Raw genomic sequence first — 15,585 nt, forward strand, 5'->3', positions numbered from 1 at the left:
ACTGCTGAGTTTTCCAAAGTTGCTGGCATATTGAGTGCAGCACTTTCACAACATCATCTTTCAGGATTTGAAATAGCCCAACTGGAATTCCATCATCTCCACTAGCTTTGTTTGTAGTGATGCTTCCTAAGGCCCGCTTGACTTCTCATTCCAGGATATCGGGCTCTAGGTGAGTGATTACATCATCATGGTTATCAGGGTCATGAAGATCTTTTTTGTACAGTTGTTCTGTGTATTCTTGCCACCTCTTCTTAATATCTTCTGCTTCTGTTACGTCCATACCATTTCTGTCCTTTATTGTCCCCATCTTTGCATGAATGTTCCCTTGGTATCTCTAATTTTCTTGAAGAGATCTCTAGTCTTTCCCATTCTGTTGCTTTCCTCTATTTCTTTGTACTGATCACTGAGGAAGGCTTTCTTATGTCTCCTTGCTATTCTTTGGAACTCTGCATTCAAATGGGTATATCTTTCCTTTTCTCCTTTGCTTTTCACTTCTCTTCTTTTCACAGCTATTTGTAAGGCCTCCCCAGACAGCCATTTTGCTTTTTTGCATTTCTTTTCCATGGGGATGGTCTTGATTCCTGTCTCCTGTACAGTGTCACGAACATTGTTAGAAATGTTATTATTTTACATGTAGCTGTTCAATTTTCTGAGCACAACTTGAAGAGATTGTCTTTTCTCCATTGTATATTACTTTCTTTGTTGTAGATTCATTGACCATAGGTGTGTGGGATTATTTCTAGGCTTTCTGTTTTGTTCTATTGATCTATGTATCTGTTTCTGTTGCCAGTACCATACTATTTTGATTACCGTAGCTTTGTAATATAATTTTACGTAAAGAAGTGTGATTCCTTCAGGTCCATTCTTCTTTCTCTAGATTGTTTTGGGTATTTGGGGGTCTTTTATGTTTCCATATAAATTTAAAAATGAGAAAAATGCCATTGGTAATTTGATAGAGATTCCATTGGATGTGTACACTCTTTTGGGTAGTCTACTCATTTTTGTAAAAAGTGTATTTATTTATTTTTGGCTATATTAGGTCTTTGTTACTGCATGTGGGGCTCTGATTCTGCTGAGCAGGGGCTACACTTCATTGCAGTGCATGGACTTCTTATTGTAGTGGTTTCGTGTGGAGCATGGGCTGTGAAGCATGGGTTCTAGAGTACAGGTTCAGAGAGTTGTGGTGCATGGGCTTAGTTGCTCCACAGCATGTGGGATCTTCCTGGGCCAGGAATTATAACTATGTCCCCTTCATTGGCAGGTGTATTTTGAACCACTGGACCACCAAAGAAGTCTCAACCTAGTCGTTTTAATAATACTCCTCCAATCCAAGAATATGGTATATCTTTGCTTCCCTTTGTGTCATCTTCAATTTTATCACCAACCTTTTAAACTTTTTCTAGTATAGGTCTTTTGCCTCCTTATTTTCAGTTCAGTTCAGTTCAGTTCAGTTACTCAGTCATGTCCAACTCTTTGCGACCTCATGGACAGCAGCACACCAGATTTTCCTGTCCATCACCAAATCCCAGAACTTACTCAAACTCATGTCCATCGAGTCAGTGATGCCATCAAACCATCTCTTCCTCTGTCATCCCCTTCTCCTCCAGCCTTCATCTTGCCCAGCATCAGGGTCTTTTCCAATGAGTCAGTGCTTCACATCCAGTGGGAAAGTATTGGAATTTCAGCTTCAGCATCAGTCCTTCCAATGAATATTCAGGACTGATTTAATTTAGGATTGACTGGTTTCATCTCCTTGCAGTCTAAGGGACTCTCAAGAGTCTTCTCCAACACCACAGTTCAAAAGCATCCATTCTTCGGCACTTAGGTTTCGTTATAGTTCAACTCTCACATCCATGCATGACTACTGGAAAAACCATAGCTTTGACTAAACAGACCTTTGTTGGCAAAGTAATGTCTTTGCTTTTTAATATGCTGTCTAGGTTGGTCATAACTTTACTTCCAAGGAGCAAGCATCTTTTAATTTCATGCCTGTAGCCACCATCTGCATTGATTTTGGAGCCTAAGAAAATAAAGTCTGTCATGGTTTCCATTGTGTCCCCATCTATTTGCCATGAAGTGAGGGACTGGATACCATGATCTTAGTTTTCTGAATGTTGAGTTTTAAGCCAACTTTTACACTTTCCTCTTTCACTTTCATCAAGAGGCTCTTTAGTTCCCCTTCACTTTCTGCCATAAGGGTGGTATCATCTGCATATCTGAGGTTATTGATATTTCACCCAGCAGTCTTGATTCCAACTTGTGCTTCATCCACCCCAGCATTTTGTATGATGTACTCTGCATATAATTTAAATAAGCAGGGTGAAAATATACAGCCTTGACGTACTCCTTTCCCGATTTGAAAACAGTCTGTTGTTCCATGTCTGGTTCTAACTGTTGCTTCTTGACCTGCATACAGATTTCTCAAGAAGCAGGTCAGGTGGTCTGGTATTCCCATCTCTTTAAGAATTTTCCACAGTTTGTTGTGATCCACACAGCCAAAGGCTTTGGTGTAGTCAATAAAACAGAAGTAGATGTTTTTCTGGAACTTTCTTGCCTTTTTGATGATCAAATGGATGTTGGCAATTTGATCTCTGGTTCCTCTGCATTTTCTAAATCCAGATTGAACGTCTGGAAGTTCACTGTTCACGTATTGTTGAAGCCTGACTTAGAGAATTTTGAGCATTACTTTGCTAGCGTGTGAGATGAGTGCAATTGTACGGCAGTTTGAACATTTTTTGGCATTGCCTTTCTTATGGATTGGAATGAAAACTGACCTTTTCCAGTACTGTGGCCACTGCTGAGTTTTCCAAAGTTGCTGGCATATTGAGTGCAGCACTTTCACAGCATCATCTTTCAGGATTTGAAATAGCTCAACTGGAATTCCATCACCTCCACTAGCTTTGTTTGTAGTGATGCTTCCTAAGGCCCGCTTGACTTCTCATTCCAGGATATCGGGCTCTAGGTGAGTGATTACATCATCATGATTATCAGGGTCATGAAGATCTTTTTTGTACAGTTCTTCTGTGTATTCTTGCCACTCTTCTTAATATCTTCTGCTTCTGTTACGTCCATACCATTTCTGTCCTTTATTGTCCCCGTCTTTGCATGAAATGTTTTCTTGGTATTTCTAATTTTCTTGAAGAGATCTCTAGTCTTTCCCATTCTGTTGTTTTCCTCTATTTCTTTGTACTGATCACTGAGGAAGGCTTTCTTATGTCTCCTTGCTATTCTTTGGAACTCTGCATTCAAATGGGTATATCTTTCCTTTTCTCCTTTGCCTTTTGCTTCTCTTCTTTTCACAGCTATTTGTAAGACTTCTTCAAACAACAATTTTGCCTTTTTACATTTCTTTTTCTTGGTAATAGTCTTGATCACTGCCTCCTATACAATATCACGAACCTCTGTCCATAGTTCTTCAGGCACTCTATTGGATCTAATTCCTTGAATCTATTTCTCTCTTCCATTGTATAATCGCTAGGGATTTCATTTAGATCATACCTGAATGGTCTAGTGGTTTTCCTACTTTATTCAATTTATGTATGAATTTGGCAATGAGGAGTTCATGATCTCAGCCACAGTCAACTCCTGGTCTTGTTTTTGTGGACTGTATAGAGCTTCTCCATCTTTGGCTGCAAAGAATATAATCAGTCTGATTTTGGTGTTGACCATCTGGTGATGTCCATGTGTAGAGTGTTCTCTTGTGTTGTTGGAAGAGGGCATTTGCTATGACCAGTGCATTCCCTTGACAAAACTCTGTTAGCCTTTGACCTGCTTTGTTTTGTACTCCAAGGCCAAATTTGCCTGTTATTCCAGGTTATCTCTTAACTTCCTACTTTTGCATTCCAGTCCCCTACAATGAAAAGGACATCTTTTTTGGATGTTAGTTCTGAAAAGTCTTGTAGCCATTCAACTTTAGCTTCTTCAGCGTTACTGGTTGGGGCATAGACTTGGATTACCATGATATTGAAAGGTTTGCCTTGGAAAAGAACAGAGATCATTGTCGTTTTTGAGATTGTATTCAAGTATTGCATTTTGGACTCTTTTGTTTACTATCATTGCTACTCTATTTCTTCTAAGGGATTCTTGCCCACAGTAATAGATATAATGGCCATCTGAGTTAAATTCACGTATTCCAGTTTATTTTAGTTCACTGATTCCTAAAACATTGATGTTCACTCTTGCCATCTCCTGTTTGACCACTTCCAATTTGCCTTGATTCATGGACCTAACATTCCAGGTTCCTATACAATATTGCTCTTTATAGCATCGGACTTTGCTTCCAACACCAGTCACATCCACAACTGGGTGTTGTCTTTGCTTTGACTCCATCTCTTCATTCTTTCTGGAGTTACTGCTCCACTGATCTCCAGTAGCATATTGGGCACCTACCGACTTGAGGAGTTCATCTTTCAGTGTCCTGACTTTTGCCTTTTCATGCTGTTCATGGGGTTCCCAAGGCAAGAATACTAAAGTGGTTTGCCATTCCCTTCTCTGGTGGACCATGTTGCATAGGTTTATTTTATTCTTTTTGATGTGATGGTAAATGAGATTTTTTCCTTAATTTCACTTTCTAATCTTTTATGGTTAGTGTATAGAAATGCAACATATTTCTGCATATTTATTTTTCGTCCTGCAACTTTACTGAATTCATTGATGAGTTTTAGTAGTTTTCTGGTAGCATCTTAAGAATTTTCAATCTATAGTATCACATCATCTGCAAACAGTAACAGTTTTACTTCTTCCTTTCCAATTGGATTCCCTTTATTTCTTTTTCTTCTCTGATTACTATGAATAAGACTTCTGAAACTATGTTTAATGAAAGTGGTGTTTAACTGTCTTGTTACTGATCTTAGAGGAAATGCTTTCAGCTTTTCACATTGAGTATTATGTTAGATGTGGGTTTGTCATATATGGTCTTTATTGTGTTGAGGTATGTTCCCTCTGTGCCCACTCTCTGAAGAGTTTTTATCATAAATGGATGTTGAATTTTATCAAAAGATTTTTCTGCATCTGTTGTAATGATCACATAGATTTGTTCTTTAATTTTTTAATGTTTTATATCACATTATGATTGATTTGCAGATTTTGTAAAATCCTTTCATCTGTGGAATAAATCCCACTTGACCATGGTATATGATCCTTATAGTGTATTTTTGGATTTGGTTTGCTAACATTTTATTGAGGATCTTTACGTCTATGATCATCAGTGATATTGGTGTGTAATTTTCTTTTTTGTGTTTTTTAAATTATTTTTTAAATTATTTTATTTTATGTTTTATCTTTACAATATTGTATTGGTTTTGCCATATATCAACATGAATCTGCCACAGGTATACACGTGTTCCCGTCCTGAACCCTCCTCTCTCCTCCCTCCCTGTACCATCCCTCTGGGCCGTCCCAGTGCACCAGCCCCAAGCATCCAGTATCGTGCATCGAACCTGGACTGGTGACTCATTTCATATATGATATTATACATGTTTTAATGTCATTCTCCCAAATCATTTTTGTCTGGTTTTGGTATCAGGGTGATGATGGCATCATAGAATTAATTCTAAAGTATTCCTTCCTCTGCAATTTTTTGGGAACAGTTTTAGTAGCATAGATGTTTAGTAGATGTTAGTAGTATAGATGTTTAGTATAGTACAGATGTTTTCTCTAAATATTTGGTAGAATTTGCCTGTGAAGCTACCCATTCTGGAACTTTTGCTTGTTGAAAGTTTTTAAATCACAGTTTAAATTTCAGAACTTGCTATTAGTCTGTTCATATTTTTTATTTCTTCCTGGTTCAGTCTTGGGGGATTGTACCTTTCTGAGAGTTTGTCCATTTCTTCTATATTGTCCATTTTGGGGTGTATAGTTGCTTCTAGTAGTAGTATGATCCTTTGCATTTCTGTTGTATCCATTGTAACTTTTCCATTTTCATTTCTAGTTTTATTGATTTGGGTCCTCTCCCTTTTTTTTTTTTTTCTTTATGAGTCTGGCTAAAGGTTTATCAGTTTTTAAAATACTTTCAAAGAACCATCTTTTATTTTTATTGATCTTTTCTTTCTTTAGTCTATATTTCATTTATGTCTGCTCTGATCTTTATGATTTCTTTTTTCCTACTAACTCTGAATTTTTTTTTTATTCTTTCTCTAGTTGCTTTAGGTGTAAGTTAGGCTGTTTATCTGAGATTTTTCTTGTTTTTTGATAACCTCATATCGCTTTAAGCTTAGCTCTTAGAACTGCTTTTGCTGCATCCCATAGATTTTAGATCATTGTTTTAATTTTCATTTGTTTCCAGGTATTTATTTCCTCTTTGATTTCCTTAGTGATCCATTGGTTGTTTAGTAGCATATTGTTTAGGTTCCATGTATTTGTGCTTTTCGGAAAAGACAATGGCACCCCACTCCAGTACTCTTGCCTGGAAAATCCCATGGACTGAGGAGCCTGGTGGGCTACACAGTCCATGGGGTCGCTAAGAGTTGGACATGACTGAGCGACTTCCCTTTCACTTTTCACTTTCATGCATTGGAGAAGGAAATGGCAACCCATTCCAGTGTTCTTGCCCGGAGAATCCCAGGGACGGGGGAGCCTGGTGGGCTGCTGTCTATGGGGTCGCACAGAGTCGGACACGACTGAAGTGACAGCAGTAGTAGTAGTAGTAGTAGTAGTAGTATTTGTGCTTTTTAGTTTTTCCCTTATAGTTGATTTCTAATCGCATATTGTTGTAGTTGGAAAAGATGTTTGATATGATTTCAATTTTATAAATTTAATGAGGCTTGCTTTGTTGCCCAGAACTATCCTGGAGACTGTTTCATGTGCTCTTTAAAAGAATGTATATTCTGCTGCTTTCAGATGGAATGCTCCATCTAAATATCAATTCAGTCTATCTAGTCTAATGTGTCACCTGTATCTCCTTATTGATGTTTTGTCTAGATGATCTGTCCATTGCTGTAAGTGGGATGATAAATTTTCCCACTATGATTGTGTTGCTGTTATTTTCTCCTTTGTGTTTGATAATGTTTGTCTGATATATTGAGGTGCTCTTATGATGGGGGGACATAGAAACTTACAATTGTTATTTCTATTCCTTGGATTGATCCCTCAATCATTATGTAGTGTCCTTTTTTTGTCTCAGATAACAGGCTTTATATTAAAGTCTATTTTGTCTGATAAGTATTGCTACTTCAGCTCTCTTTTGATTTCTATTTGCATGGAATATCTTTTTCTATCACCTCACTTTTGTCTGTATATGTCTCTAGATCTTAAGTAGGTCTTTTGTAGGCTGCATATATATGAGTCCTACTTTTGTATCCATTCAGCCAATCTATGTCTTTGGTTGGAGCATTTATTCCATTTATATTTAAGGTAATTATCAATATGTGGATTCTTATTGCCATTTTGTTGATAGTTTTGAATTTGTTTTTTGTAGATATTTTCCTCCCTTTCTTCTTTTGTGATTTGATGACTATCTTTAGTGTTGTGTTTGGATACCTTTTTTGTGTGTATAACCATTACAAATTTTTGATTTGTGGTTACCATGACATTTGGGATAGCAGTCTATATATATGTGCATGATTATTTTAAGTTCCTGATCTCTTAATTTCAAATGCATTTTTAATATCCTGCATTTGTACTCTTCTTCTCTCATGATTACTGATTTTGATATCATATTTGTCTGTGGATAATCTCTTACATTTACTGGTGAGCTACTACTTTCATAATTTTTTTTGTTTCTACTTGTAGTCTCTTATTTTCCACTTTGAGAAGTTTCTTTAGCATTTATTGTAAAGCTAGTTTGGTGGTGCTGAATTCTTGTAGCTTTTGCTTGTATGTAAAGCTTTTGATTTATCTATCAAATCTGAATGAGATTATTTCTCTTTTATCACTTTAAATATATTATTCCACTCCCTCTTGGTCTACAGTTTCTGCTAACAAATCAACTGATAACTATTTGGGAATTTCTTTGTTATGTTATTTGTTGCTTTTAATGTTTTCTCTGTGTTTAAGTTTTGTCAATTTGATTACAGTGTATCTCTGCATGTTCTTGCTTGGATTAGTCCTGTATGGGATTCTCTGTGCTTCTTGAATTTAGGTGATTGTTTCCTTTCCTGTGTTAGGGATATTTTCAGCTGTTATCTTTTCAAATATTTTCTCAGCTTCTTTCTCTCCCTGTTCTACTTCTGGGACATCTATAATGTGAATGTTGGTGTATTTGACCCAGTTGTCTCTTAAACTGTCCTCACTCCTTTTCGTTCTATTTTCTTTATTCTGTTCTGCAGCAGTCATTTCCAATATTTTGTTTTCCAACTCACTGATTCATTATGCCTCACATATTCCACCCTTAATTCCTTTGAGTGTATTTTTCGTTTCAGTTATTGTATTCTTGCGGAGAAAGCAATGGCACCCCACTCCAGTACTTTTGCCTGGAAAATCCCATGGATGGAGGAGCCTGGTGGGCTACAGTCCATGGGGTTGCTAAGAGTCGTACACGACTGAGCGACTTCACTTTCACTCTTCACTTTCATGCATTGGAGAAGGAAATGGCAACCCACTCCAGTGTTCTTGCCTTGAGAATCCCAGGGATGGGGAAGCCTGGTTGGGCTGCTGTCTATGGGGTCGCACGGAGTCGGACATGACTGAAGCGACTTAGCAGCAGCAGCATTGTATTCTTGAAACACAAGTTGTATACACACACACACACACACACACACGTGTGCACATGAAGTGAAGTGAAAGTCACTCAGTTGTGTCTGACTCTTTGCAACCCCATGGACTGTGGCCCACTAGGCTCCTTTGCCCATGGAATTATCCAGGCAAGAATACTGGAGTGGGTAACCTTTCCTTTTTCCAGGGGATCTTCCTAACCCAGGGATTGAACTCAGGTCTCCCACATTGCAGGTGGATTATTTACTATTTGAGCCACCAGGGAAGCCCAAAGAAATTGGGCTTCAAAGAGATTGAAAGTACTCAAGAAATTGAGCACTGAAGAATTGATGCTTTTGAACTGTGTTGTTGGAGAAGACTATTGAGAGTCCCCTGGACTGCCAGGAGACCAAACCAGTCAATCCTAAAGGAAATCAGTCCTGAATATTCATTGGAAGGACTGATGCTGAAACTGGAGCTCCAATAGTTTGGCCACCTGATGTGAAGAACTGACTCATTAGAAAAGATCCTGATGCTGGGCAAGATTGAAGGCAGGAGGAGAAGGGGATGACAGAAGATGAGTTGGTTGGATAGCATCACTAACTTGATGGACATGAGTTTGAACATGCTCCAGGAGTTGGTGATGGACAGGGAAGCCTGGCGTGCTGCAGTCCATGGGGTTGCAAAGAGTCGGACACAACTGAGTGACTGAACTGAACTAAACTGATTGTATTCTTGATAAAAACTTCTTGTGACTTCTTGTTCTGTGAATCCATTCTTTTCCCAAGTTCTTGAATCATCTTTATGTTCATTATTCTGAACTCCTTTCTTGGATAGATTGCCTTTTTCCACTTCATTTCACTTAGTTGTCCTTCTGAAGTTTTAGCTTGTTCCTTTGTCTGGAACATTTCTTTGCCATCTATTTCTCGGTCTTTTTTCTAAATTTCTCTTTGTATTTTTATGCATGTAGTAGGTTAGTTATGTTTCTTGACCTTGGAGAAGTGGCCCTCTGTAGGGGATGTCCTATGTATCACAGCAGTACATTTTCCTCTTATTACCCAATGGCCAGGAACTAACTGGCCCCAGGGTAGTTTCTGACCTGTGTTTGCACACTCAGATCTGCAGGCTGTGGAATTATGATTTTCTTAGTCTAATGTCTGACCCCTGGTGGGGGAGGCTGGATTAGAGGCTTGTGCTGGCTTCCTGGAGGGAGAAGTAGGTGCCTGCCCTCTGGTGGGTAGAAATGGGTCATGGTTCTCTTGCGGACAGGAACGTGTCAAGGGGTGTATCTGTTGGTGGCTGTGGGCTCAGGAAGTCTTTAGGCAGCCTGTCTGCTGATGGGTGTGGCTGTGTTCCCACTCTGTTGTTTGACCTGAATGGCCCCAGCACTGAAGCCTACAGGCTGTTGCATGGGGCCAGGTCTTGGTGCCAAAGACCCAAACAAGATATTTTACTCATGTAGATGAACACTCCCCAATATGTCCACCACCAGCTTTTATGACCCCAGAGAGAGCGAGAGCTTCTCCTTGCCTTCTCAGGAAACCCTCCAAGACCAGCAGGTAGTTCTGGCCCAGGCTTCTATGAAATAACTACTTTTATCCTGGATCCTCTTACACACAAGAACTTGTGTGTGCCTTCCAAGAGTGATGTCTCTGTTTCTCTTAGTCTTGCAGACCTCCTGCAGTCAAGCCTTACTGATATTCAAAGCCAAATACTCTGAAGACTCCTTCTCCTAATGCTGGTCCCCTAAGCTGGGGAGCCTGGCATGAGACTCAGAGCTCTCACTTCTGGGAGAGCTTCTGTGACATTATTATTTTCAGGTTTGTGGGTTACCCACCTGAGTGCTATGGGATTTGATTATATCACTACTGTGCCCCTCCTACTGTTTCATTGTGGTTTCTTCTTTGTGTCTTTGATGTAGAATATCTTTTTTGGTATGGTCCAGTCCTTTTTGCCAATGGTTGTTCAGAGGTTAGTTGTGATTTTGGTGCATTTGTGAGAAGAGGCAAACTCAGGTCCCTCTACTCCACTGTCTTGTCTCCAACCGCTCTTCACTTTTAAATGAGTTTTAGCTAGACCTGGAATTCTTCTCAAACCAAAGGTTGTATATTCAACATCAAGCTTAATCTACCCACCTCACCTCACTTCTTATTTCAAAAATGATTCTCAGAGGTTATAAGCTGAAAAGTTGGTTGATGTAAATTTATATTCCATTGCAGTTTCCTTATGTACAATTGAATTATCTGTGTACAACCCTTTACTCTGGGGCTTCCCTGGCAACTCAGCAGTGAAGAATCCACCTGCAATGCAGGAGTCTCAGGAGACACAGGTTCAATCCTGGGATTGGGAAGATTCCCCTGGAGGAGGGCATGGCAACCCATTCCAGTATAATTGCTTGGAGAATCCTATGGACAGAGGAGCCCAGCAGGCTACAATCCATTGGATTGCAGAGTTGGAATTGACTGAAGCAACTTAGCATACATTCAACCCTTTACTCTAAACAAGTGTTTACTGTAAAATATTCATCCTACCAAGATGAACATGAGATGGAAGACATAAACCATTGTTATTCTCCACAGATCTCTTAACTATTAGGTTTGGAGCTTTTTCTTCTCATCCTCCCCCTACTACTATAAATTCAGCATGCCTCTAAAACGAGCCAGCTATGTTACTGTATGTTCAATTGTAGAAAAGATGATTTTTTTTCAATCCTCGAGGAAGGATGTGCTGGATTAGATTATTTAGAAATTGTAAGCCCACAAACTATATTTGAAATTTAGGAGTTTTCAGGAAAATTTTAATGCAATTTTTCCTTATAACTGACTTTAGAACCTAACCCTGTTCAAGAATCCACTGTATTCAGTAATTCAGTTCTTTGTGGGAGCTGGGGAAATAAATTGCTAAACCCCGGTTTGTTCATTTTTTCTCCCTAGTTAATGATTTTTGTAGAACAGTTTAATTTTACACATCTAGTTTTCTATTTGGCTTCTCTTCCTCTCTATGACCTGATATGGCTTTACCTAGATTCCTTTCCTCACTGCATGAGAGGAGAACTTTATTTTGTTAAGGAAATGACTGTTGCCCTCAAGCTTGCTCTGCTTTGCCTTTTGGAATGCTCTGCTTGCCTTTGCTCTGCTTGCCTTTTGGAATGCTCCTGACTATATTAGCATGGGAGTTTGTAAGAAGCATTACTTCCTTTTTCCTGCTCTCTGAATTTGTGTGCAAGCACTCAGTTTATCTATAATCACGTAACACTGCTATGTCAAGAGAGGGAATTGGGAGGTCAGCCCTTATGTCTCCATCAGAGCTGGTTTAATGGGCATATGACCTATGCAACTGCATAAGGTCCCATATGCTGAAGGTCCATCAGTTTGTTTAAACCTCTGCTGTCACTATATTGAATTTTTAATAAGTTTTCCCTTTAGCTTGTGTTTTTAAATAAAGTCCCAAAGGACAGTGGAGCCTGCGTGTACATGGAGGAGATAAGTACAATATGTGAGTCAGTGAAAGCCTCTCAGTCATGTCTGACTCTGCAAACCCATGGACTATACAGTTCATGGAATTCTCCAACCCAGAATACTCGGGTGGGTAGCTGTTCTCTTCTCCAGGGAATCTTCCCAACCCAGGGATTGAACCCAGGTCTCCTGCATTGCAGGTGGATTCTTTACCAACTGAGCCGCCACCAGATGGGCCCAAGAATGTGAGTCAGTAGCCTCTTTCAGAGGTAGCATTCACAATGCCCTAAGGCCATAGAATTCCAGTGGCTACATTAGTGTGTAGGGGGAAATCAAAACTGGTATAAGATAAGCATTTATTGATGCTTCAGTCAATTAGGCTGAAAATGACAACAGAGGAAAGAGAAAGATGTGGCAATCCATAAATTGTTTTCCTTCCGATCTTTCCTTATTCATGAGTAAGATGGTGATAGAGAGTGTTAAAGAATGTGTGAATGACAAGAAGTTGAATAAAGACAATTAAGTTAGTTTTGTGTAGTGTTTATAACTCTTTTGGCAAGAATAAAATGCATATGCATGAATAAGCTATGAAATAGGAATTGTAGTATTTTGTTAAGTTGTGTGGTCTTACATTTGCATTTATAACTGGCATTGCACAATATAAAGGTGGGCTGCAGAATTCATGCTAAAACTTTAAAATTTTAGTTTTTTTTTTTTTAATTAGAAAATAACCCCATGATAAATTGAGGAGGCGGAGCTTCATACGTTTGTACATTTAATACTACTTTTTTCTATGTTTTGAATAAGAAGTCCTACATTTTAGTTTGCACTGGGACCCACAAATATGTGGCCAGCCCTACAGCAAACTGAGGGCTCTTAAAACTGTCCTTAATGGTTACACAGGGTATTTCAATTATAGTTGTACTATTTTATTGTTGTTAATGTATTTCTTTAAAATTTGAAGCAAGTATAGCAAAATGTTACAATTTCGTATGATTGGTGGTTGGATGTTCATTACACTAGTTTTGAAACTTTTCTTCATGCTTGAACTATTTCATACAAAAAGCTTCATTTGATTGAAGTGACATAATGAACAATGACAAGAAATATATATGAAAAGAAGTAGGCATATAACAAAGTCAGAAAAAGCCCATTCGAGAATGTACTCTGTACTCCTCCACTCATTGTGAAATATCTTACCATGGTGACCTTATGGGCATTGCATTCCAGAGTCAGTTTCAGTATGGTTGCTGCCTCAGATGCAATTGATTGATCAGGTACAGAGAGTTTCATCAGGAGACTCCACACAAAGTCAGTCAGCAAGGGTGGCAATAAGGTTTTTCCTACACTCTGAAACCAAAAAGAAAAATCATGATCTCACACCTTACTTATATCAACAAAGACAACTACATGATTTTTGTGGGTTTTAGGTACCTTTGCTGTTGTCAGCCTCTTCCTCCATTAAACATATTAAAAATTACACTTTACACTGTGTTAGTATTAAGATGACTGTCATTCAAACTTAATCATATCTATTTTTCATCTTATTTTAAAAGCAATTAAAACATTTTTACCTGAATAAGTCAGCTCTGGGGCAAGCCAGGGAGAAGTGGGAAACCATATCATTAAAATTTAGAGCAACTATAAAATATTGACTTAACCCCATTTCAGCTATTCAAATACTAAAAACTATTGTGAAGTTCTTAAGCTTTGGAAATAAGCTCGTTCAGATCCAAAACAAGCATGATTTGTGGAAGATGAAGGAAAGGATAGGATAAGAAAGGAAGGGCCACTGAAGGGTGTGTATTTTTCTCTTTTTCAGAGAAGCATCAAGAAGTGGGAAGAGAAAAAAGGCCAATATGTCTATGATTGAGGCACAACAACTGCAATTCAAACAATCTCTTTTTAAAATTAGAGGAACATCCATGGACCATAAAATGCGAACAAAATCACAGTACTATGGATCTCTCAGTTAAGAAAGACAAATGAACCACATTTTCTCCCTTTCTAAATGTATATGTATATATACAAAACTTCTTTTGTGTGTGTGTGTGCATGCCATTCTCTGAAATACAGAAAGTATTCAATATTGCCAATAACAGCTTTTCAGCATCCCTGTTAAAGGAATGGAGCATACATCTTTCTGGTCAGTAGGGAAGGATTGAGGTCTAATTGAAAACTGATGACCACCAGGCTCCCTCCTACTGAGCAGACAGGTGAGGTATAGTATTTTTGGAAAGCTATGAAAGAAAGATAAAGGATGGTCACTAAGGCTTAGTGAGGTGAACAGAATATCATAGTTGGCTATACTTTGAGAAAGTCAGATTTGATTGTACAAGATGTTGAGTTAAAAAAAAATCATTGAAGAGGGGATATTCTTTTGGGACATTTGTTTATTCAACAAAATAGCTTAGTGTCTATTAAGAGTTGTGGAAGGAGCAATTCCTAGTGAAACTTAGAGATAGTGTTAGAAGTTTCTGTCATGTGAAGGTAGAATGGAGAAAAACAAACCTGACTCCATATTGGATCTATTCTTTTAACTCTAGCCTTTGTGCTCCATAACCTGTGATTAGAAATGCTGGCTTTGCACTTTTATCTCAAATAGTAAAAGAGTGTTGCCTATAGCCTGAAATAAAACACTAGCCCTTTCTCAACAATGTTCTGCATCCTAGTCTTGACCTTTAAAGTATAACACATTTCCATTCATATAGAGGTTAAATGTTGAAGAAAAGAAAATAACAGTTGTCTTTCTGAAGGTTTATGGGAGCATTGTGACCAGACCATCCTGGACAGCTGCAGAAACATAAGTTTCCAACAACCAGCCACACCTCCTCCATTTTTAGTATAAAAGAAGCTTAAATTCTAAGTCCAGTAAGATGGTTCCTTGGGATACTAGTCAACCATCTTCTTGGGTTTTCTGGTTTTCCAAATATGTTGCTATTTCTTATCCCAACACCTTGTCTGTTGATTTATTGGCCTATTGTGTGCTGAGTAGTATGAACTTGGACTCAGTAACAAAGGTATAGATATGACAGTAGAGTACATCAAATGATAGACTCCCTTATAAAACGTGATCTAGCTCTCTTGGCTAAAAACCTTGATGCGTATCCTCCTATTTGCATCCTCTGGACTTTGTTGTTGTAAATGGTCCTGTTGGTTTCCTTACTACAACTTTAGATTCTCTCACCTACCTGTCCCAATCTACCTTTGAAAGTCCCTTCCTCCGGATTTTGTAGCTACTGCTCTTGCACACAGTGCTGTCCTAGGCCTGTTTTGATCTCACAGTTGGGAACTGAGTAATAGAGGTCATGAACACAAGGACCCAGGGCACCCTCCCCAAATCCAGGATTTCTAAATCTTATGGACATTGAAGTCAGGTGAAAGGACACCAAGCTGGAAGTGGAGATAGTAAGCGTCATAAAGCACTTGAAAGAGACAGACCCTGAGGAGGCTGCTAGTGCTAGGCTCACTAGCTAATTGTGGGTCTCAGGATTTCAATTCC

General features: G+C 38.6%; 1 protein-coding gene across 1 annotated transcript in view; it reads right to left on the reverse strand.

Annotated features, from left to right (window-relative positions):
• MROH9 (maestro heat like repeat family member 9) overlaps window positions 1-15,585 on the reverse strand; it is a 102,438-nt gene that overhangs the window by 44,018 nt on the left and 42,835 nt on the right. The window contains exon 9 of the mRNA XM_005902418.1: window positions 13,284-13,433. Within this exon, the coding sequence (XP_005902480.1) occupies window positions 13,284-13,433 (150 nt within the window). The remainder of the gene's footprint in view (window positions 1-13,283; window positions 13,434-15,585) is intronic.

Source organism: Bos mutus, chromosome 16 (genome assembly GCF_027580195.1).
Source record: "Bos mutus isolate GX-2022 chromosome 16, NWIPB_WYAK_1.1, whole genome shotgun sequence".
In the NCBI taxonomy this organism is placed as follows: Eukaryota; Metazoa; Chordata; class Mammalia; order Artiodactyla; family Bovidae; genus Bos; species Bos mutus.